Source organism: Callorhinchus milii, unplaced genomic scaffold, assembly GCF_018977255.1.
Source record: "Callorhinchus milii isolate IMCB2004 unplaced genomic scaffold, IMCB_Cmil_1.0 Scaffold2, whole genome shotgun sequence".
NCBI lineage: Eukaryota > Metazoa > Chordata > Chondrichthyes > Chimaeriformes > Callorhinchidae > Callorhinchus > Callorhinchus milii.
The window spans coordinates 35677277-35700512 of record NW_024704743.1 but is presented as its reverse complement, the minus strand read 5'-3'; the positions used below and the strand labels follow the sequence as shown (position 1 = coordinate 35700512).

Below are 23236 nucleotides of genomic sequence, written 5' to 3'. Positions count from 1 at the left end.
AACTACAGAAAACATGCTTCAAAGTTAAAACTGAATTCAATCATTTGTCAAGTTCTTCACACTCTGAAATGCTTCATGAATAAGAGTGAATTCCACCTGTACACAGGTGGACTTTTACCTTGATGACACCACAGGTGAGCTTCACCAAGCAAACCCATGAACGTTTCTTGAAGCTGGGTCAACGAACTTACAATAATACTGATGCTGTGACTAGTGTCTCCTGCAGAACTTTGATTCTATACAACTCAGCTTATTCGTAACACTTAAATACACTGCCTGCTGCTGTTGGCTTAACTATAATTACCCCTCAAACATCACGCACACAAATATTCCCTGCTGAGTTACTTTACAGCTCTTATTTCATATCTACATTTTCTATGAAAAGGGTAGATATATATGCCCACACACACAATATATAATTTTATTTGTAGGCAATCACTGTTACCTCAGCCACGTGTCTCAACATGGTTTCTACATTTCTCACCAATGTGAACATGGCATGCAGTTAAAATAAAATGGGCTTCAATACTTTCTCATATGGCAATTTTTAAAAAAAACTAAACTCTTTGTAGTTTAGATGGATTGAGTCGATTGTTAAAGAAATACATTCTGCATTTCAGGAACTGCAGCAGTATGGAATCACCATAAACACCTCTTTATGGCTCAAAGGCTCTTCGCTCCACAATGATTTATTAAAATCATTGCTTCCAAGGTTTCTTGTGACTCTTGCCATTTGCTGGCTGCCCTTAGGTACTTTAGCCTAGTGGTCATATTTCACTTTGCAACTCCAGACAGTGAGGAGAGGAATGCTATTCAACTGATAGGGAGGGCACCTTCCAGGCTCAATCCCATCCTCAACCAACATCCTCACTCATAGCTTCTGCTCAACAAACACCCTCCCCCCCACCCCCACAAAAAAAACCACAGAGTCCAGAAGTGGCATGAGCACAAAACAGCAATCAATCTTGGAGCCTCCCTGATCTGCTACACTCAGTACCATACCAATTGGTACATTTAGTCACAGCTCCCAGGTCCGCTCCACAATATCATCTAAAATGGCCTCCTCTAAGCAAACTCAGCAACTCGTTGACTTTACATCAACATTACGAGGTTAATTTTTTTTACAAAAAAAGTCATTTAATCCACGACTGTTTGTGGGACACTCAAACTCAGTTCATCTTTCGGCGTGTTTCACATCTCAGTAAACAAATAGTGCAATGCTCGATTTCAAAGTGTTAGGTGACCAAGGCGTGTGGAGTAAGAAAAGTTGCCCTACGTCTCATCCAGCCCAGGAATCAAATCCAGGTCCTCTTGGTTGCAAGGTGAATGCTCTAACCACTAAGCTACAGGACTCCACATTAAATAAAGTGATTCATGTGCAGATTAAATCCTTCACAAACTAGATGGGCCAAATGGCTTGTTTCTGTGCCATAACTTGCCAAAAAAAATTAAATACTGCACGTTGAGAAGTATTCCATGCAGCCCTTTAACTTAAGCAACACAAAGTCTCCCATAAGAAAGAAAGGCAGTTTCTTGGGCAGGTCACCACGAAGAAGTGGTGCACATATAGTGGGAGCTGCCAGGGCGATCAGAGGTCCAGGAGTTCAACTAAAGAACGTGTACAGTGTGTAAATCATATCCATCAATGAACAAGCAGCTTATCGGCAGTGCTGTTGGAAACCGAGGCCCAGTCTAACCTTGCAGCTGTTCTGAATCAAACTGTTTGGTGCACATGGTGCAAATGAGTTTACTCTGTTGTTCGAGCACAGAACGTCATCTCCAAGTAACAGGTTCAGAGCATTTTAATATCTATTTTATTTTTTAAAAATTAAACTAGCGTTTAAGAATCTTTGAAGTTCAAAGATTTCCAATCCAACACACACCCAGCCCGCACTCCAGGCCACACACACACACACACCTTACAGGCCCTACACACACTGCAGGCTATACACATACATTTATGTATATAAATATATATAAATATATATATACACACACACACACACACGGCCCGCACTCCATCAAAGCTGCTACACGCAACGCTGATGTGAATTTCAGCCCATTGGTGCTGTAATGGGAGGCGGTAGAGCTGTTATTCTGGAAAGGTGAGATCAAAGGGCCAAGGGGACCTACTTCATCAATCTTCGTGGGGTCTTGTAGCCACCTAGTCAGAGACGGAAGCCTAAACAGACCCTATTCATCATTAACCAAAAATTATCATATTAATCAGCATGGTTCTGATGTCAACTGTTTCTCTGCCTATTGACAAAGAACTCAGTCCAGTACAGTTTGATTGTGTTCAACTGAGTAGGATATCTGTGCTCCATATTTTCCCCTGGGTTATTGTAGAGGGCCACAGTAGCACACTATCAATTACACCATGGTACCCAAGTCGACATTTTCATTTGATATCTTAATGGCCGTCACTTCAAAATATTGAAACCTCCTCGTACAGACTGTTGCAAAATAGGCCTTCGAGGGCTGATTATACCACAATAGAATACTGTTACTCGAACAGGCAACTTGAGAACATCCACTGCGCTGCAATAAATATCACACAAACACCAGAAACTAGCAGGTTAGACAACACAAAACCACCAGCCAATTACTGCCCCATCATCATTTACAATATGTGTTCTATTTGAACGTTATCTTTTACTGTCATTTTGTTCTGAAATAATTGCCCTTCCAATTTTTCTATTTCCCCAGTCCTGAAGTTGCTGATTCTGGGATACAGGCACGATGAGAATGGAATAGGCACCTTCCAGTACCTGCCATGCTTTCCGTGTCTAAACAGGACTCAAAAAGATGATCAAATGATCAATCTCTGATAACCATTGAGCAATGGTCTTAGGCCAAGGCAGATATTTCCTAGAGGTAACAAATAAAAATAAAAAGAACTTCTTCCAGCCAGTACTAAGGAGTGTTTATTTGAAAGATATCAATATAAACATAATCCATTTAATTTTTGTTGTATAATTTTGTTTTCCCCACCAGCATGCTTCACGCTTCAAACTGACGTGGGTTTTCCACCCGCTTTTAGATTTTTTGTGAAACAAACGTCGGGGTCCACACCCCATTTGGTGCGATAAGTTAACCCACATTACAAAAAAGAGATTTAGTACTGGTTTCTACTGTAGTTCACAGAAACTGTGAATGACTGAACATCGGGTTGTTTTACTTTGTTCAACTTTTTTTAAAAGAAGTTAAAAAACGAAAATAAAATCACTTTAACGCAGACCCATGTGATAGGTTAATAGAATGGTTTCAGCCCGGGATTCTACACGGAGATCTGTCGATGTCAAACAACCGATTCCTGAAGTTTGCAATGCCACACGTGGGGGCTTCTATTTCCTAAACAGTAGTTGGTCCTTTACCTTCAGTGCTGGAGTGGGAAAGTGATCACATTGTTTGGTGTTCAATAAATCCAAACTTGATGTAGCCTAGCCATTGAGCATTGGACTTAGCACAAGTTCAATCCCAATTCTGCATTGACTACAACACTGAAATACCAGGATGAATACAGAAACCAATTATTTTAAAAATGCGGTCCTTTTGTTGGCTATTGATCTAATAACTGTAACTAAAGTTACACTTTATAAATATTTGCATGTGTACATTCTGAATGTACTTCTGTACAGCTCTTTTCCAAAAGATAGCTAAAAAAAAGATTCCCGCCCCCTTCAGTGCTGCTTCTGTCTGTGGAATTATAGGTGAGTCCATGTTTGGTCATGTACCTCAGACCAGTGCTCTGTTCTTAAATGCTCCTGGTTGAGCTTTCCTGAATCACACTAAGTAAACCATCCCCACCCATCTATCAGCTTGGGTTTCTTTGTCTGCATTCTCTCTGTGTGTAATCACATTGACATTCTGCACTGAATGCTGGGCACATTGAAGAGTTAACTTCCTGAAAACCAGGAATTCAAACCAGACAAACAAGTATTTTCAGAGGGTTTAAGAAACAGAGGAATTGTTCAATCCATTTACTCCTCTAAAAAATTACAGATCTAAAAAATACAATTGCCCTGGTCCCTCCGTGGCTCACAAAGATCCCGTCTGATCGGTCATGAAAGTGGCAAAGGAGGGGGTGAGGCGGAGGGACTGTGGGATGGAGTTCCAGAGGGTGGGGCAGAGGGGCAGAAGGCTCGTCCGCCAATAGTGGGGCGAGCAAGGCAGGGGACGTGAAGCAGGCTGAAGTCCACTGAGCGGAGGGAGGGAACAGGATGGTAGGGGGTTAGGAAGTCGCAGAGTTAGGGGGGAGCAAGACCATGGAGGGCTCTGAAGGTGAGGACCAGGATCTTGTATCCTCTGTGTGATGGGAAGCCAGTGGAGTTGGGCAAGGATGGGGGTGATAGGGTCACGGAGCCTGGTGCGGGTGAGGACATGGGCTGCAGAGTTCTGGATGATCTGCAGCCTATGGAGGGAGGAGTTGGGGCGGCCGACAAGCAGTGAGTTTGCATAGTCGAGCCTCAATGTAATGACAGCGTGTATGAGGGTTTTGGCAGCCTGCGGTGTGAGACAGTGGCAGAGCCAGACGATGTTGCGGAGGTGGGGGAAGGTGGAGCGGTCATGGCACAGAGTGGGGTAGAAAGGATAGTTGAGGGTCAAATAAGACCCCAAGGTTCTGGACTGGCTTAGCAAGGTATTCAACCATGGATGGTTGCAAACAGTGGCTACACAGTCTGCTCATCCTCTGAATATATCTGACCATATGGCTTGAGAGCGATTAAACATGATGACGTTTCAGATGCTCATCAGACAGGGTTTTCAACAGGTTTCTTCTCCTGTGGTTCTCAGTTTCAAAGTTGTGAAGTTTTTTACACTGAGCTAGAATTGGAATTGAACTTATACTAAATCCTATACCCGATGGTCAAGTTTGGATTAATTGAACACCGATTGTTGCTCTATCCGACACCATCGGTGTCACAGGGTATGCGTCAGACACCACCTAACCAATTCCACAAGTGCCAATTTCACTGGGCTGTCCAATCCACCAGGAATAGTTACTGTCAGGAATACATGTTAGCTAAGAGTCAATAGCACATAAGACACAAATAATAATAGGAATATTGTAATGTGAAAAAATGTCAGCTTAGTAACTATTAAATGCTTGGTCGGCAAGGTTAGAGGTGCCCATCAATCAAACTCAGTTCCACAGTATTTGTCAATGTTTTAATATTGACCAGGAATACAAAAGGGCTGAGCTGATTTGCATTGAAACAAGAGATAAATTAGGAATAAGCTAACTGGACTCCATTTGCATTTCCAATTTGGGACATCTTAAACTTGAGACCCATCAATCTTGAGGGTAGATTTGACCCACTGAAATTGCTGTGTCAAAGTCAACAGTATAAGTGTAAACTTTGCTCAACTCCACTTCCTCTGCTAGATCAAATGACTTTCACATTTATATATTTTCTGGTCCAACAGATCAGGGTAAGATCGTGCTGCCTGTAGTGATCCTCTAGTCTTTCAATACTGCTCCTTGCTTAATATATCAAGAAGAGAGAGGAGGAACAAATTCATCCCCTTCTCCACCTTTCTTAGGAAAGCCCAAGTGTATCAGGAGTGTGATAGTACTTGGGAGAAATTCAATACTCATGTGCAACAACACATTGGCTAGGCTTCCAGAGAGTTTGAGTTTCTGGAACATAAATCTAAACTAGAGTCAAAAAGTTAAGAGACGATAAAGGAAATAATATACAGTATACAGTATAATGTATGTATGTGGAGCGGTGAGGAAAGTGCACTGCACATTGTCTACTGTACAAACACTGAATAAGGTAAATGCCACCCTAGTCTTCTCTCCCCAAACGCTCCTGAGCAATACACTGCCATAAATTAAGAATAAAATGGTAGATGCTTACGGGTAAATAAATTGTAAGGGAGGGGTGAGGCACCTTGGGAGGGAGGCACATTAGTGAGAGACATACACAAAGGAAGTGCAGCTTTTCTCTTGCAAGTTTACTTCACTTTTAGGTACTGTAAAGCACAGAATACTGAAATTCTCAATACCAACTATTTACTTACTAAACTAGCAGTTCCCAATAACTATAACTGTGAGGTTACAAAGTTAAATTTTCCTTCCTGAATGTTACAAAATTAACAGTCAATACAGTACTTTCACCCAGCCAAAGATTAACTGGTCAGAAGACTATTCCTGTCCCCACAGTATTCCAATATATCAGTTACTGCAATGGAGCAAATGGCCACAGAATTTATCTTCAGTCACCGGTTAAAACTTTGATCTTGACCAGGAAATGTCTTATAGAATTGATGGTAACAAAGACGTTCTACATTGCAATGAAGAGGAACGATTAATAATAATTATAATCATTGCATTTGATAAAGTGTCTCATCAAGTTGTTGAGACGTCTCAAAAGCATTTCACAGGATATATTTATTGCAAAGTGAATTGACCGTGAATGAAACACAGCAGCCAATCAATTGTTTGCACTCAAGTGGGATTTCACAGGGCACGGTGGAATGCAAGCTGACTAATTTGAAGTGCCTTAGGTGCGTACAAACTCCTAGTGAAACGTTTTAACTTTTTAACTGGTCACTGTTCAGTATTCCTACTGCAATAGACCCGCTAACACCTTTGTACAAGAATGAGGAGACGCTGCACATGGGAGTGAACATTAGAAAAGGCAACAACAGATAACCAGATTCTCTCTTCATCAGGATGACAAAATGAATGTAGGAAACATTTTTAACTAGCCAGCTAGTGGCTTTTGAATGCAATTATTAGATCAGGTGTATTAAGTCTCATTTGCAAGGTCTACATATCTTCGATGTGGAATTGTATATGTAACTAGAATGCTCACTGCCTTGCAAAGCACAAACATTCTGTAACTTAGTAACAACCACAGACATGTGGACTCAGAAAGACACTCATTAGGAGTGAAAGTTAGTCATTTTGGTTAAAAGGATAACTTATTTTGATGTATGTTGTTCTTAAATATAAACACGGCTCTGTATGTTTAAATGTGTTGGTTATCAGTGTCACGCTTAAATAAACAGCAAATGACAGTGGCCGTTGTGTAACTACTGTATCAAGATAAGAATCTGTGTCTTCTGATAAGAAATAATGTCAATTAGAAAATAAAAATAAATGGCTGGTTATTCTAGTTATGTTTACTTATCCATGCTTCCAGCTGTAGTGTATCAAATATAAATTGAGCTCCCCCATAAATTTTCACGCAAATCAACAGCAGCAAAATTACATTTGTATGTCGGGAGGACGTCCCAAGGCGTTGGACAATCAGTGTTTCGGACCCGAGCTGGGGGTTGGGATCGGGGAGGGTGGAGAGCAGGGGGGAAGGAGGGTGACCGAAGGCACTGTCAAAGAGGAGGGTCTTGAGAAGGGTCTTGGAGGAAGCAAGCGAGGGGACGAGGCAGGGGGACTGCAGGATGGAGTTCCAGAGGAGTGGGGGGGGCAGAGTGGCAGAAGGCCTGGCCGCCAATAGTGGGGCGGGCGAGGCGGGGGACGTGAAGCAGCCTGGAGCCCGCTGAGTGGAGGGAGCAGACAGATTGATAGAGGGTTAGGAGGTCACAGAGGTAGGGGGGAGCAAGACCATGGAGGGCTTTAAAGGTGAGAACCACGATCTTGAACTGTATCCTCTGTGTGATGGGATGCCAGTGTTTCGGCAGAGGATGGGGGTTATAGGGTCATGGAGCCTGGTGCGGGAGAGGACACATTAAGCCTTCAATTGGAAGGCTGACCAAATCCTGTAGAACTCTGCAGAGAGAGAGAGACAGACATACACTCCTCTCTTTGTGTCCGTCTCTCCCTCTCTCTGTCCGTCTGTGTGCATCTTTCCCTCTCTCCTTGTCTGTCTCTCTGTGGATGTCTGTTTGTTTGTCGGTATGTTTGTGAATGTCTGTCTCTCCAGAACTCTTGTGTCTGTCTGCCTCTCCCTTTCTCTGCAGAGTTCTAAGGATTTGTCCGATCTTCAAATACAAGACTTAATTTGTGGGGAATTTTAGGGCGGGGGGGGGGGGGGAACTCAATTTATATTTGTTAGAGAGATAAAGAGGGTTAGAGACACTCATATATACAGAGACAAACCCACAGAGAGAAATAAACAGACACACACACATGCTCACACAGACAGACAGGCAGACAGAGATGTAAAACACGTTTTTCACTGCTCTATAGTTACTACATTACTCTTTTTTCTTTTAAAATATATCTATGAAAATAGGCCTACAAAAATACAATCACCACACTTTAGCGTATCCCGTGAAGCGCTTTCGGGTCCTCCCAATGTGAAAGGTGCTATACCATATGCAAGGATTATCATTGTTTTAAATTGGGGAGGAGGTGCATTTTATAATTGAGGTTGATTTATTTTCAGAATACATTAGGTACATCAGATTCTGAAGAGGTCAACATCCAGGCTCTCACTCGGTCAGCTTTTCCTCATCTCAACACTGCCTATCTCTGCCATTACCTCTTCCCCAAGCTGGTGAGACCCTCATTGATGCTTCATCACATCCAGGCTTGATTTTTACATATTGTCCTATTCACCTGACACCCCATCTCCTTTCTACAAAACCTCTATATTCTCAGCAGCCTATGTTCTCTCCCACACCGGCTTTCTTGGATTCACCCCCAGATATACTGGCTCCTTTAGTGGATCAAATTAAGATCCTCATCCTCGCATTCAACTCCCTCCATGGTACTACCTGGGACCTCCTGCAACCCCACCGACATGACAACTCCCTCTGCTCAGCGAGCTCTGGCCTGCCACATGTTTCCCAACCGATCCATCCCACCATCAAAGGGCAAGCTTTCAGTTATTCTGTCCTGCTCTCTGAAACTCCATCCCAGAGTCCCTCCACCTCTCACCTTCTCTCCCTGCTTTAAAAGTTCACTTTAAGATCTCTGACCAGGCTTTCAGTCATCTACCCTCCCACTGCATGAGCCTGAACCATACAGTTTATGAAGATTCTCGTTTCTATCTCAATTAGTTTCTAAGCTGGGTGGCAGTAGGGATGCTAAAATTAGCTTCTGTGTATGATCATGGGGTGGGGGAAAAAATAGAAAGTTAGGTTCCCACTCCAGTCTGGCCTGAAATTTTACCTGGTCTTAGCTCATAAGACCACTGTGTCTTAAATTTTAAGATCTCACAAAATATGTAGAAAGTTCTTAAATTCAATCTTAAATTAGAAACTGCTGTTCTGCAGTTCCTATAAAAGAAATGGCTTCCTATTTTAGGCCTAATGTGATAACTGTCAACAATTCAGCATGATCTTAACTTTTAGGATAAAATGATGTTACAGGCTAAGACTAGGCAGATTTTCTGGCCTCGGATCACTATTCAATCCAGTAAAACTCCTGTTGGAAATTGCTTATGTGTGATTAAGAATGGGATCTGCTGTGATACTCCCATCGTAGTTGAATAGCCTTGTTATACTCACTCCACGCTCACACATGAGGCTAGACAGCCCCTAGCACAATGGAAGTACCATAACATTGCACTGATCGGCAGCAAAATACAGCAAGGCTGACGAGGCAAAATATCGCCAACTTTACTTTAACAAATTCATCAGCACTGCATGTTGCTTTCTCTCTTGCTGGTTGTAACTTCCTTGCTATGCCTGCTCTACACCCCCCACCCTGCCTCCTCCACTATCGGCAATCAGGCCTTCAGACTTTCTGCCCCCACCCTCTCGAACTCCATCCCGGGACCCGCTGCTCCCTTCCTCCTTCAAGGCCCTCTCACGACCTTCCTTTCCAACCATCCCTTCAGTTCTCTTCCCCCCACTCCCCCCCCCCACACCGTTCTCCACCCCTCTCTGATCCCTTGGGACATCCTCCCAAATTTGTTGTTGCATTGCTACTTAACTGGTCAATTGAGTCGCTGTATCTACCATTACTTTTAGTTTTTGCCACAAAACCTAAAACAAACTTCTAATTCCTTCCTCACAACTGTATGATTGCTAACACCGATATCCCATTTAGTTGAAAGCTGTTTTCTATTCCGGTGCTCAGCAATCTCTGTGCTTTGTGTCTACCCCCAGGAGCAAGTATGACCCTCCCTCCCCAGCACAAACCGTCTGCATCAATACCACTAACAAACAGGCCTCACACCTTTCAAAAGACAAATCTGTGATCAGAAGTTTGAAAACATTCATTGGGCATTCCTGCATCTCTTGCCCCCAAATATCAAGAGAATAGACATCATCTGACCTGCAGACAACAACAACTTGCATTTATATAGCCCCCTTCATGCGGGATAGTGATCTTCAGACAATTAGTGGGTTATTAACTCAAATTGGGCTGAAGATGTATGTCTGCACCACAAATACGGCTGTCTGAGGCTGCTTAAAAATAGCAGCAAATGCACAACAGCGATGAGTTTGAACATTTGCCTACACCAAAAATTCAAATATTTCAGCCAGCCCACTCTAAACATTATTCTTCTGCAGATTTGTTGATGGCATCAACTCTCATCACCTTTCTTTCCTGCCACCACACCCCCCCACCACCCACGGTACAAGATATGTTTGCCCATGTTAAGACATTTTTAAAGGATAAATTAATGATTTTGAGGGGAACAGCAAAACCAACCACATGTGGATTAGCCTCTGATTTATCCATCACTACACAAAAGTCACTGGGCTCAAAATGCTACAATATCTATAAATCTGCATTTAAATATCCTGCGTGCACTTCTGAGTAGTGCTATTAATTGAGACGCAGATGTCTGGTACATCTTTAACAATACACCACTCTCTTGGTTGGTCTTTGCAGACAGATGAATTATTGTTAAAAAAAACACAAAGCATAACCATACTTTCAATGACATAGATTCATCAACAGTTTCGGGGGGGTGGGGGGGTAGCACATATAAACATTAAAAAAATGCAACAGTAAAATATCCACTGTGCACCATAGAAAGTACTAAACTGCAAAGTTGTGATGATTAAGGAAAACCTTCTGTGGTATAGAGTGGGATAGGCCACCTTCTTTTCAAAACAGGCCACTCATCTTGTTTGAAAGACTTTTATCGCATAACACAGAATAATAGTGTTAACCTCACCAGAAGCAGCAAAATATAAAAGAAGTCCACAAATCAGAAAGTCATTCGACAAATTGATGACATTTCCCCAGCCATTAATATTCAAAAGGCCGTTTCTGTTCTGCATATAAAAATAAAAGCAGCTTTTAGATGTGGAAGTGGCCATTGCAACTTGGGAGAAACTGAGTGGAAACTGCACGACCCACATCAACTGCACTGCACACGGGCAGAGAGAGCAGAGACTTGACATTTGTGACTTTTATATGTAAGAAAAAACAAACAGCAGCATAAAAAAGTAAGGCATGGGGCGGGCGCCGCATTGCTCAGGTGTGTTATTCAAAGCGTGCGTTAAAGAGAGAAAATGTGTTGTGGCAATGCCATTTGTGATGGAGGATGATGGATCCCCGGTCGGTGGCTTCCTGATTTGCAAAAGTGTCTCTTGTGTCTATGTGTACTTTACCGGCTTTAAAGCTGCAAGGTTGCATCTTGGCAAAAGCAGATTTAAAGCCACTAAAACACACACCCGCACACACACACACACACAAAACTTAAAAGGGCTCTATCTATCTACACGTACACATATAGCATCCATCTGCCCTGCTCGTTGGTTATCCAATGCCATGCCCGATGATCCTCATCAGCAGCAAAACAAAATAATCCGAAGAGAAAAGATAATCCAAGAAGAAGAAGAAAAAAGCAACAAGTTGCTTGTGCACGTGTGTGATATATATATATATATATATATATATAATATGAGAGAGAGAGAGAGAGAGAGAGGGGGAGGAGGAGGGGAGGGGAGAGGAGAGAGGAAGGACAGTGCTGTAAAGTTTGAACAAGGGTTGGTAGCTGCTGCTGCTGCTGCCTGAGGTCGTGTTGAATTTCGTAATGGAATGTGAACTGCTCATCCGGATCTGGGCTCATTCCCTCCCTCCCTCCCTCCCCTCCTCCCTCTCTCCCTCCCTCTCCCCAGCAGCTCCAGAGGGAAATATGCTGACCAAGGAAAAAAAAAGGCAAAAAAAAAAAAAATCCTCTCCTCCTTAGCAACCATTAAGAAAGACTCTCGGATTGCAACAACACTCGAAAGATACCCAATCCTTCTCTCTCTCTCTCTCTCCCTCCCTCCCTCCTCTCTCTCTCTCTCCCTCCCTCTCTTTCTGTCTGTGTCTGTCCCTCCTTCTTTCCTTCCCTCCCTCCCTCCCTCCCCCTCTCCACTCTTCCAAAAAAAAAGTTTAAAAAAGGGGAGGAGAGGAGGAGGAGGGGATGGGGATGGGGTGAGGGGGGGGAACAAATTCTGCAAATACACAACCTTCGGGGTTCATGAGCAATCAATCACTCCACATAAAGAGTTGCAATTTCTCTCTCTCTCTCTCTCCCTCCCTCCCTCCCTCCCTCTCTGTCTGTCGCGCGTTCTGTCCCTCTCTCTCTCCCTCCCTCCCTCCCTCTCTGTCTGTCCCTCCTTCTCTCCCTCCCTCCCTCCCTCCCTCCCCTGTCAAAGTCTTTCCAGATTCGCGACGATGTTTGGTACTCGGTCCTTTTTTTTTCACAAATTTTTTTTAAAAAAAAACCTCCCCCCTTTTCTCCCCCCCCACCCACCACACCCACACACACCCACACCCACACACACACACATTCTCCCTCTTCCCTCCTCTCTCCTCTCCTCCCCTTCCTCAGAGAGTGATCTCGACACTTTTTTTTAAAAAAAGAAGACACTTAAAACCAAGTCGATCGGTGATCACGAACCTGTTTCATTTGCAACCGAAAGACACGCTCGCACATCAGTTTGGGTTTGGGTGGGGGGGTGGGGGGGGGGGGGGAGGGGGGGAGGAAAGTCATCCTTGGGGTTTTTGCAAAGGTCAACATCGAGAGACAGGCACATTGCCCCCCCCCCCCCCCCCCCCTTAGAGACTGGTATCAAAGTGCATTAAAGATATGATACGGGGTGGGGAGGGGAGAGGGGGGTGGTGGGGGGGGGGGGGGGTGAGAGAGACAGACTTTGTACCGTGCACACTCACTCAAATCACACACTCATCGCATCGCATCACTGCTAAACAAGTTTGCAAAAACTTTTTTTAACGTGTCAAACTGTACACAAGACTGCCCTTTGCTGCTGCTGCTGCTGCTGCTGCTGTGTGTGTGGGTGTGTGTGTGTCTATATTATTATCTATCTATATATATATATATGTGTGTGTGTGTGTTTTTTAAGTAAGTGTGTAAAACAAAATGATAATTTTTTTTTTAAAAAAAATGATTTGCATCGTATGTAAAAGCATCACCTTTCTGCTTTGGGTTAAAAATACCCGCAGCAGCAGCAGCGATGGAGTCGAGGTCTGGCCGGATTCCTGAGCTCAGGCAGACGGTAATTGATGAGCATCAGCTCCCCAACTGTTGCTGGCAACACAGCACTGCATCCCATCCCATCCCCACAGCACCACCACCCCCCCCCCCCCCAACACAGCATCACATCCCAACCCATCCCCACAGCACCACCACCCCCCCCCAACACAGCACAGCATCACATCCCAACCCATCCCACCCCACAGCACCACCCCCCCCCCCCCCAACACAGCATCACATCCCAACCCATCCCCACAGCACCACCATCCCCCCCCCAACACAGCACAGCATCACATCCCAACCCATCCCATCCCCACAGCACCACCACCCCCCCCCCAACACAGCACAGCATCACATCCCAACCCATCCCCACCCCCACAGCACCACCCCCCCCCCCCAACACAGCACAGCGAGCATCCCATCCCAACCCATCAGCATTCCTCCCCCCCAACACAACACAGCACAGTGAGCATCCCATCCCATCCCCATAGCCCCCCCCCCAACACAGCACTGCACAGCATCACATCCCAACCCATCCCCACCCCCACAGCACCACCACCCCCCCCCCCAACACAGCACAGCACAGCGAGCATCACATCCCATCCCATCCCCATAGCCCCCCCCCCCACCGCACTGCACAGCATCACATCCCCCCCCCCCCCCACAGCACCCCCCCCCCCCCCCCCCCCCCCCAACACAGCACTGCACAGCATCACATCCCAACCCATTCCCATCCACCCCTCAAACACAACCACAGGAAAACTCTCACAAACTGCAATAGATAGATAGATAGATATATAGATAGATAGATAGATATACACATGAAAAAAAAACACCTTTTTTTGAACCGACCCAACCAAAAATATAGGTTTTTTTTGGGTGTGAGGCAAAAAAAAATGATGAGGGGGGAGAAAAAACACATCCCAACCCTGAACCCCCCACCCCCACCACCACCCACCACCCCTCCAACCCCCAAACACCCCCACACCCCCACACACCACCACCAGCAGCAGCAGCAGCAGCACCACACCAAAGATAGTCACAAATATATAAATATATAGATATAGATATATACCAAAGACTTCCCCTTAGTTTGTACTTACGCTTCACTTTGTTGGGGTTGGGCTGCTTACGCCGAGACATGGTGGTGGTGGTGGTGATGGTGATGATGGTGATGGACTTGGGCTCAGACACACACACACACACCACACACACACACACTCAGGGAGGAGGAGGAGGAGCAGCAGCAGCAGCAGCAGCGGGAGGAGGAGGAGGAGGAGGAGGAGGGAAAAAACTTTTTCCTCTCTCTCTTTTTTGTTGTTGGGGCTTCCAGAAAAAAAAGTTTGTTCCGGAAAGAAAATCAAAATGGCGTTTAGTTTGGATGTGGAGAAGTCAGGGCATTTAAACACACACCTCCTCCTCTTCTTCTTCCTCCTCCTCCTCCTCCTCCTCCCTCCCTCCTTCCCTCCTTCCTCTTCCTCTTCCCCTCCTTCCCTCGTCCCCGGTGGATGAGAAAGATAACAGAGAAAGAGGGTAATTTTTTTTTGCAAAAAAAGGGCTGAGCTCCTGCCCCCCTCTCTCTCTCTCTCTCCCTTTCCCTCCCTCCCTCCTTCTCCCCCTCTTTCTCCCTCCCTCTCCCTCCCTCCCTCTCTCACACTCACTCACTCCACTCCACTCCACTCACTCTGTGAACCTGATAAGTAAGTGCATCACGTGAGGGGCTCTCCTCCCTCCCTCCTCCCTCCCTCCCTCTCTGCTCGTCTCCTAGGGACGGGCTGCCTCTGCCTCTGCCTTTTTTTTTCTAACCCAGAGCATCATCATCATCTACACAGGAGGGGTCTCTCTCGAGCAAACTCCCTCTGCCACCGACTGCAACCAGTGGGAGGGAGGGAGAGAGAGAGAGAGAGAGAGACAGTGAGAGTGGGGGAGAGAGAGAGAGAGAGAGAGAGGGAGGGAGGGAGGGAGGAAGAAAGAGAGAGAGAGAGAGAGCACAGGTACCAACCTCATCCTTATGTATGTCCTGACTCACTCTCTCACTCTCTCTCTCTCTCACACACTCACACCATTGCTCGGGATCTCTCTCTCTCTCTCTCTTTCACTCACTCACTCTCTCACTCACTCACTCACTCACTCTCTCTCTCGGGCTCTCACCACCAGAGTGGTTCGACTTTTGCAAAAGTTTTCGGTTTTTCTTGTTCGCCCAAATTAACAGTGATAAATAAACAGACACACGAACAAACGAACGAATGAAAGTTTTTTTTCTTGGGGGTGGGGGGGGGGGGGGGGTGTGTGGGATGCGATACATACACGGCTGGTATTCCTCCATCCTTCCTTCTTCCTTCCCCCTCTCTCTCTCTCTCTTCCTCTCATCCGTGTATCAGCGCTGAGTGTTTAAAGCACTTGGTCCTGTGCTGTGTGGGTGAGTCTGTGCTGCAGAAGGCACCGCCTTTCCTCTTCTGAGCTGCAGAAAACTTTTTGTGGGGTGTGTGTGTGTGTGTGTGGATGGATGGATGGATGGGGGGGGAGGATCACAGGGTTAATGTTGTCAAAATGCACGACTGTACAGGGAGGTCGGGACATGGCAAGTTGTTGTCCTGCCTCAGATCGGATAACATTCTCGCAGCCTCAAAAAAAAAGTGACTGGATTCCCAGCGAACTTTCCCAGCGCTGCTGCTGCTGCTGCAGCCACTGCTGCTGCTATTTTTTTTGTTTTAAGTCGTTTCTCCCTCCGCAACAGTTTTATTTCGAGAGCTGTTCGGTGAGCAAATGTGCGACAACCGGATTTAATTGCTCACGATTGGTGAGGTTGGAGTGCATCCAACCCCCCCCCCCCCCCACACACACACACACACACACACACCCCCACCAAAAAAAAGCAGCCGCCCGGGGTATTGGTACCAAGAATTGCTCCTGTCACTTCTCAGGCACTCGTGCATTTTTTTTTCTTTATTTGTTTTGTTTTTGTTTCGTGTCTTTTTTTTTAATGCACCAAAAAAAAAAGAAGAGTTCACAGCAGGAAGGGACTGCTCCACTTTTCTTCGTTTCAGAACGGACAGGAAATGCTGAGCACTTCTCCTTATTATTCACGTTGAATGTACATCGCACTGCCTCTTTGGACACTCCCACGTCTCCTTGTCATCATTTAACAGTTATCAAGTCCATGCCAAGTGCCTCTGCTCTGCAATGTCTCCTGTAGATTGCAGGTTAAGAGACTGCAAATGTACGGCTGTTTGCAAACATCAGCTTTACATTGTGTGGTAAAAGTCGTCCAGTACGAAATGAATCCATTGCTGATATCTGTCAATACATTTTAACACAAACTATGGGAAAGGCAAAGCACCTTACACGCTCACTCAGTTTTGATGTAGTTCATAAGAAGTAACTAAATTGCTGTATGCACAGCATTCCCTTGAAAGTGTATCTTAATGTAACATTTTTTTCAATTATAGGCTAAAAATCTAAACAAGAAATATTTTAACAACGTTTCTAATTTGTACCAGCGCCCCAGGACGCTACCCATTAATCATCCTTGCGTTTGATATAGTACCTTATCGTGTCTCCGAGACGTCTCAAAGCGCTTCACAGAATATACTGTAAAGGGAACTGACTGTACATGTTGTAAGCGAAACGCGGCAGCCAATTGCACACAGTAGTGTCCCACAAACAGTCATGCAAATTGTTAATTTATTATCTAGAAATCAATACTTGGTCACTCCATTAAAAAAACTTCCAATGATCACAAGTAATTACCCCTCCTTTCACACCCAAATCAGATATTATTATTATTGCAATTATGTTTGTTAAAAAATCAGCCCAAATTAAGAAGTGTTTGCATTTATCTCATTTTGTTTCACAATGGTAAGGTATAAACATGTTAACTGGCAAGTTACTGAAGTGATAACCAGTAAGGTACCAAAGTGATAACTGTCAAGTTACTTATGTGTTACCTGACAATTTACTGAAATAGTCCTTGACAAATTACTAAAATGGTAACCCGACAAAGTTATACCCAACAAGTTACCAAAATGGTATCGGGCAAGTTACCAAATTGATAGCCGACAGGTTACCAGAGTTTTGCCTGGCAAGTTACTAACATGGTACTCAGTAATTTACAAACATGGTACCCCCAAGTTATTAACATGGTACCTGGCAAGTTACCCAAGTCATACCCAAGTCTATTTCTGTTTTGTTACCATCTTGCATTTTAAGGCTTAATCCACAGTCAAAGAGTGTGATCAAAAACAGAATAGGGCCATGTTTATGTTGCTTCCCTTTTACTTCCCTTTTGTAAACACAGTCAGTATAATTGTACATTGATGTGCCATTGTGTAAACACAGAGCAGGTGAACAAATAACAACATCTTTAGCAAAATACAATTGTCTTAAAAATAATCATACTGTGTAATAACAGCATCGACATTTAAAAGTCACACCTTAAATGTCACACTGGTACAACCTCAGTTTTACTTTAAATAAACACAATATGCTGGTGAAGGAGGAGTCCTATACTGAAATATATTGAATAATCAAATTGAAAGTTTATTTTGTTTAAAGACATTAAGATTGATGCCCTACAACAGTAATTTGAATTGTTATATCCAAGCTTTAATAACTGATGATGCTCAGCCAAGGTTTAATATCTATCAAAAGTGAATTCCCTGTTACTAAACTAAGGATCTCATACATTAATTCTCTCCTGTTTTGTTACAGTTCTTACACCCATGATTTGCAATTGCTCTTAAAATAAGACCTATTTTCAACTCAATATTAACAATATTTATGCATTTCTCATTTTAAATCACTGAGATATTGAAAGTGCTGACCAGCATGTCGCAAAATAAGTTACTACAAAATAATTTTCAAGAACAACCACAACAACTTGCATTTATATAGCCCCATTTATGCATGTCTTGGAGCACTTAATGGTGGTGGAGAGCAGGGAGGTTACCATAAGCACAGTCAGGGAGGAAGGTCTTCAGGTGTGATCTGAAGACAGGCAAAGAGGGGCAAGGCGATAGAATTGAGACAGAGAGTTCCATAATTTCGGGCCGTAGTGGCTGAAAGCACGGCCGCCCATGGTGGAGTGGAGGAGACGAGGGATGTGTAGGAAGCTGGAAGTAGCTGAGCACAGGTGGTAGGTAGTGGAATTGGATGTAAGCAGGTTGGAGAGGTAGGGAGGTGCCAGATTAAGTAATTTAAACACAAATGTGAGGATCTTGAAATCGATCTGCAATAGGGAGCCATTGGAGGCTGGCAAGGACTGGGGTGATAGGAGCATGGAGTTTGGTGTGGGTGAGAATACAGGTGGCGGAGTTTTGAATTTATTGGATTTTATGAATGGTGGAGCTGGGGAAACTGGTGAGGAAGGTATTGGAATAATCGAGCCAGGAGGTGACGAAGGTGTGAATATCTTAGCATCCCACGAATTAACTTGAAAGAAATTAAGGAAACGTTATACAATTTTGTCTTCCTGGTTGCCTTTATTACTTAATCATTATCAAACTGTGCTTTCCACATCCTCACCACCTACATAAAATGCTACAATATGTGTACGTGTGTAAAACTACACTCAGCAACCACTTTCATTGTGACTCATTCCTGTCCACTAATGTCTACTCAGTGCATATCTCCACTGCTAATCTTTAAAAATACAACATATCTCATAAGTAGACAAAACTGTACCATTTTAATCACAATATTCGTAATTACCAAAGGGTTATTTGTTTAACACAGCAGAATCACCACCTGTACTATCTGAAAAGAACACAAGACTAAACTGACACTGCTTTGTAGCAATGCCATGTTTTAACAAGAACAGCACATGATTAATTCATGTAAAAATTTCATGAACCTGTTCAGTCAGTCAACCAAATATATTTTTCTTGATTATTTCTTGATTTATGGCTACACCATAAATATCGCTACTCAGTAGCTATTGGAAACAAAATATTGATTTAGCACAGACTTACCTGGACCTGTGCAAATGTTTATTGGGCCACTTCTTGATGCCCCCATGTGCCACTTTTGGCCCAGGGCCATGGGTTTGCCACAGTTGCATTAAAATAATCAGTCAGAACATTTACTACAGCTCTCCTGATAGCCAAGTGGATAAAGGCATCCCTCATAGCGGAGGAAAGTAAACTGGTGGACTTTCATGGTCTTCATGAAAGATGAAAACAAAAGACTTGCTAATAGCAAATACTTCAGGTAATTTGTAGTTGTACTTGTGAGTGCCAAAGCTTTAAAATGTAGTTTGGTATATTAAAAGAAGAAACCTTAGCAAACTTATTTAGTAAATAACTTAAGTCACACAGATGATAAAACACCGGGTTCGATATCTCAGTGTATGCTGAATGTACTGATTTCAACTTCGGGAGTAGCTAGCCTCAGCAACTGACAACAGCAACAACAAATTACACTTGTATATATCCCTTCACCTGTCCGGTCCACCATTGGGGCCTTAATTCAGCTACTGTGCCCATCCCTCTGGATCTTCCTGACTCAATCCTTTCGCCTTGCCTCCTCTTTGTCCTTATTCATATCACACCTGAAAACATTTCTTTTCGACGATGCCTACAGTCACCTCCCCTTTCTCCCTGGCTCGGCATCGAGCTGCACCATTGTTAAGCACTCCAAGATGCTACCCAGCGTTGTTGGAGCTGCTGCGATGTTAAAACAAGGTCCTGTCTGTCTGTTCAGGAAGACATTAAAGTTCCCATTTGCATTATTGCAAAGAGATGAAAATTTGTCCCGGTATTGTGGCCAACAATCTTCCAGATAAAATTAGTTATTCACTTCATGGCTGTTTGTGGAGCACTACTATGTGCAAAATAATCAAAATCGTCCTCCCAGAGTGTTATATGAAATGCAAGGATTATTATTTAATAATTACTCTCTCTCAACAACAATAACTTGCATTTATATAGCGCCCGTCAAGCATCCCAGAGCACTTGACAATGGCAAGATGCTGAGCCGGGGGAATGGAGAAGTGACCGTAAGCACGGTTGAAGAGGAAGGTATTCAGGTCCGCCCTGAAGATGGAAAAGGATGGGGCGAGGCGGAGGGGTAGAGGAAGATTATTCCAGAGTTGCAGGGTGTAGTGGCTGAAAGTGCAGCCACCAATGGTGCAACGGAGGACATAAGGGACTTGCAGAAGGCCGGAGCCAGTTGAGCGGAGGCAGTGTGTAGTGGGATGGTGGGTAAGCAGGTCTGAAAGGTAGGGAGGTGCCAGGCCATGAACGGATTTGAAAACGTGTGTGATAATCTTGAAATCGATCCATTCGGGGATAGGGAGCCAGTGGAGCCAGTGGTGTTTGGCTAGAACTGGTGTGATGGGGGTATGGTGTTTAGTGCAGGTGAGTATGTGGCCGTCAGAGTTTTTAATTAGCTGGATCTTGTGCGTGGTGGAGCTGGGGAGATCAGTGAAGAGGACATTTGAAAAGTTTCAATCACAGCATCAAGCTACAATATTTCACAAATGACTCAGTGTCCTGAATTTTAACCGACTTTCTTGGTAACCCAGCCAGCTGTTAATAACCTTCTGAATAAAGATATACTTCCCAGCATCTGTCCTAAATGTTCTCTTCACAAACCTGAACCTTGAGCTGTATTGTACTATTGCCTTGGAGCATCTGCAACTATTATTCTGAGTTCAATTTCTATAACTTGTTAACTATCATATATAATTCTAAAAGGTTATTTCAGAGATGTCTGTTTTCAAGGCAGAAAGCCTCATCTTATCTAACTGTTCCTCATAGTTTATTTGTTAACACTGGTTATCAGCTATCCTCCATATTGTCTTTAGGTCCCAACCCCATATTGTAGTGACCAGAATTGTTTGCAGGATTCACGGTACAGCCTGATTACCGTGCTGTTTGCTTCATTTATTGCTGCCTTGAACAACTTAAACTGTCAACCTCCAGGGCTCCTGTTTCCACCGTTTCATGGGTGGAAACCCAAATGATACCTGGGCTGGTATCACCTCCAAATTCAACTATTATTCCTTGAACTGGGAGTGAAATGTATAGCAGGAATTTGGGTACTCAGGGGGGCTCTCAGCAGCTCCTTTATTTTAACCAAGCTTCCCTAAGACTTGCTTCTGTTTTTTTTCCCTCTGGTTAGTTACTAAACCACATCCATATCTTACCTTCAACACTTATCAACATTAGTCTGCAGGGAGACCTTGGTGTAGTACGTTATCAAAGGCCACTTGGAACCCTAGTAACATTAAGTCATATGGTATGGTGTTCTCCCAAAAAAGTCTATGAAGTTGGTTAGACATGATCTGCCCCTTCTGAGATGTGTTTGGCTGTTATTTATTAGGCTATTTTCCTATACATATGCTTCTATTTTTCTTCCAATGATTGATTATATTAGTTTTCCAATCATTGAGATCATGTGAATGAGTCTGTAGTTGCCAGGTAATAGGTCTGCCACCTTTCTTGAATAAGGGAGCCACATTTGCCTGCTTCCAGTCTGTGTTAACCTCCCAAGTGTTCATCCACTCCCTCAAAAATGCTCCATAAATCTCCTTTTTTATCTCTCTTTAAGCATCCTGGAAATATAGTTCAAATGTCTCAGAGATTTATTGGTCTTCAAGCTCTTGACCGTATCTAGAAACCTTGCTTCATTTAAAGGGACTAAACAGGCAAACATAGGTTCCATGTTCAAGAAAGAATGATAGATCAAAGCTGTCAAGACCTCAATCATTGGGAAACCAATGGAATTAATAATCATTAAGATGAGCTGGCATATGCACTGTTCATATGACGAGTTTATTGAATTAATGACTGTGTTAATGACTACAGGCTCGCCTATCCTAGCTCCCTGCTTGTTGGCCTTCCCAACTTTTCCCTCCACAAGCTGCAGATCATTCAGAACTCTGCAGCTCGTGTCGTCTCACTCACCAGACTCTGTGACCTTATCGCCCCCATCCTTGCCTGGATCCATTGGCTCTCCATCCCCCAGGGGATAGAGTTAAAAATTCTGGTCCTCACCTTCAAGGCCCTCCACGGCCTTTCTCCTTCCTACCTCTGTGACCTGCTAACCTCATATCAACCTGCCTGCTCCCCCCGCTAGCAGGCTGTGGCCTGCTCCATGTCCCCCACCCGGCTCGGGGGCAGCAATCAGGACTTCAACCTCTCTAACCCCACCCTTTGGAACTCCATCCCACAGTCCCTTCACTTCACTTCCTCCCTTGCCTCCTTCAAGGCCCCGTTTCAAGACCCTCCTCTTTGATTGTGCTTTCTGATCACCCTCCTACCCTTCCTGCCCTCCACCTTTCCTGATCCCAACCCCCTGCAGGGGTGCAAATTCCTGATTTGGGATGCCAGCACCTTGGGATATCCTCCCGACATGAAATGCGATGTATAGAAATGTAATTTGTTGTTATTTCTATTTAAGTCTACAAATCCCTTCAAGCTCCAGCATGTCCCTATCTTTCTGACCTCCTCTCTTCCCACTCCACTACCCACTGCCTCCACTCAACTGATTCTGTGCTCTTGCTCATCCCTCATTCCCTCCACTCTACCATTGGCCGCACTTTCAGCCACTGCGCCCCGAAGATTTGGAACTTTCTCTCTCAATCCCTTCATCTTGTCCTCTCCTTCCTCTCTTTTAGATCATGGCTGAAAAGCTTCCTCTTCTACCGTGTTTACGGTCACCTCCTCCATCCCCCCGGCTCTGCACCATCTTAAGTGCTCCACAACGCTGCCACAATGAAGGGAGCTATAAAAATGCAAGTTGTTTCTGTTGTTAATTTAACTCCTTTTCATGATCAGGTTCACTAACCCCACCAACCAGTACCCCCTGGTTATCTCACCCTGGATTCAATGTCTAAAAAAAATAATGTTTGTAAAAAATGAAAAAAGTAT

At 44.1% G+C, this 23236-nt stretch overlaps 1 protein-coding gene across 7 annotated transcripts in view; it reads right to left on the bottom strand.

Moving 5' to 3' along the window:
- The window catches only part of rreb1a (ras responsive element binding protein 1a), a 136489-nt gene extending 120530 nt beyond the window's left edge, over positions 1-15959 (bottom strand). For 5 of the 7 annotated variants that reach the window (XM_042332103.1, XM_042332108.1, XM_042332104.1 and 2 more), the window contains exon 1: positions 14468-14556. In XM_042332103.1, coding sequence (XP_042188037.1) covers positions 14468-14507 — 40 coding nt within the window. In that variant the 5' untranslated portion in view covers positions 14508-14556. Of the gene's footprint in view, positions 1-14467; positions 14557-15671 lie in introns of those variants that run through there. The other 2 variants (XM_042332105.1, XM_042332107.1) reach the window with 1 other exon arrangement.
- Positions 15960-23236: the final 7277 nt, after the last annotated feature.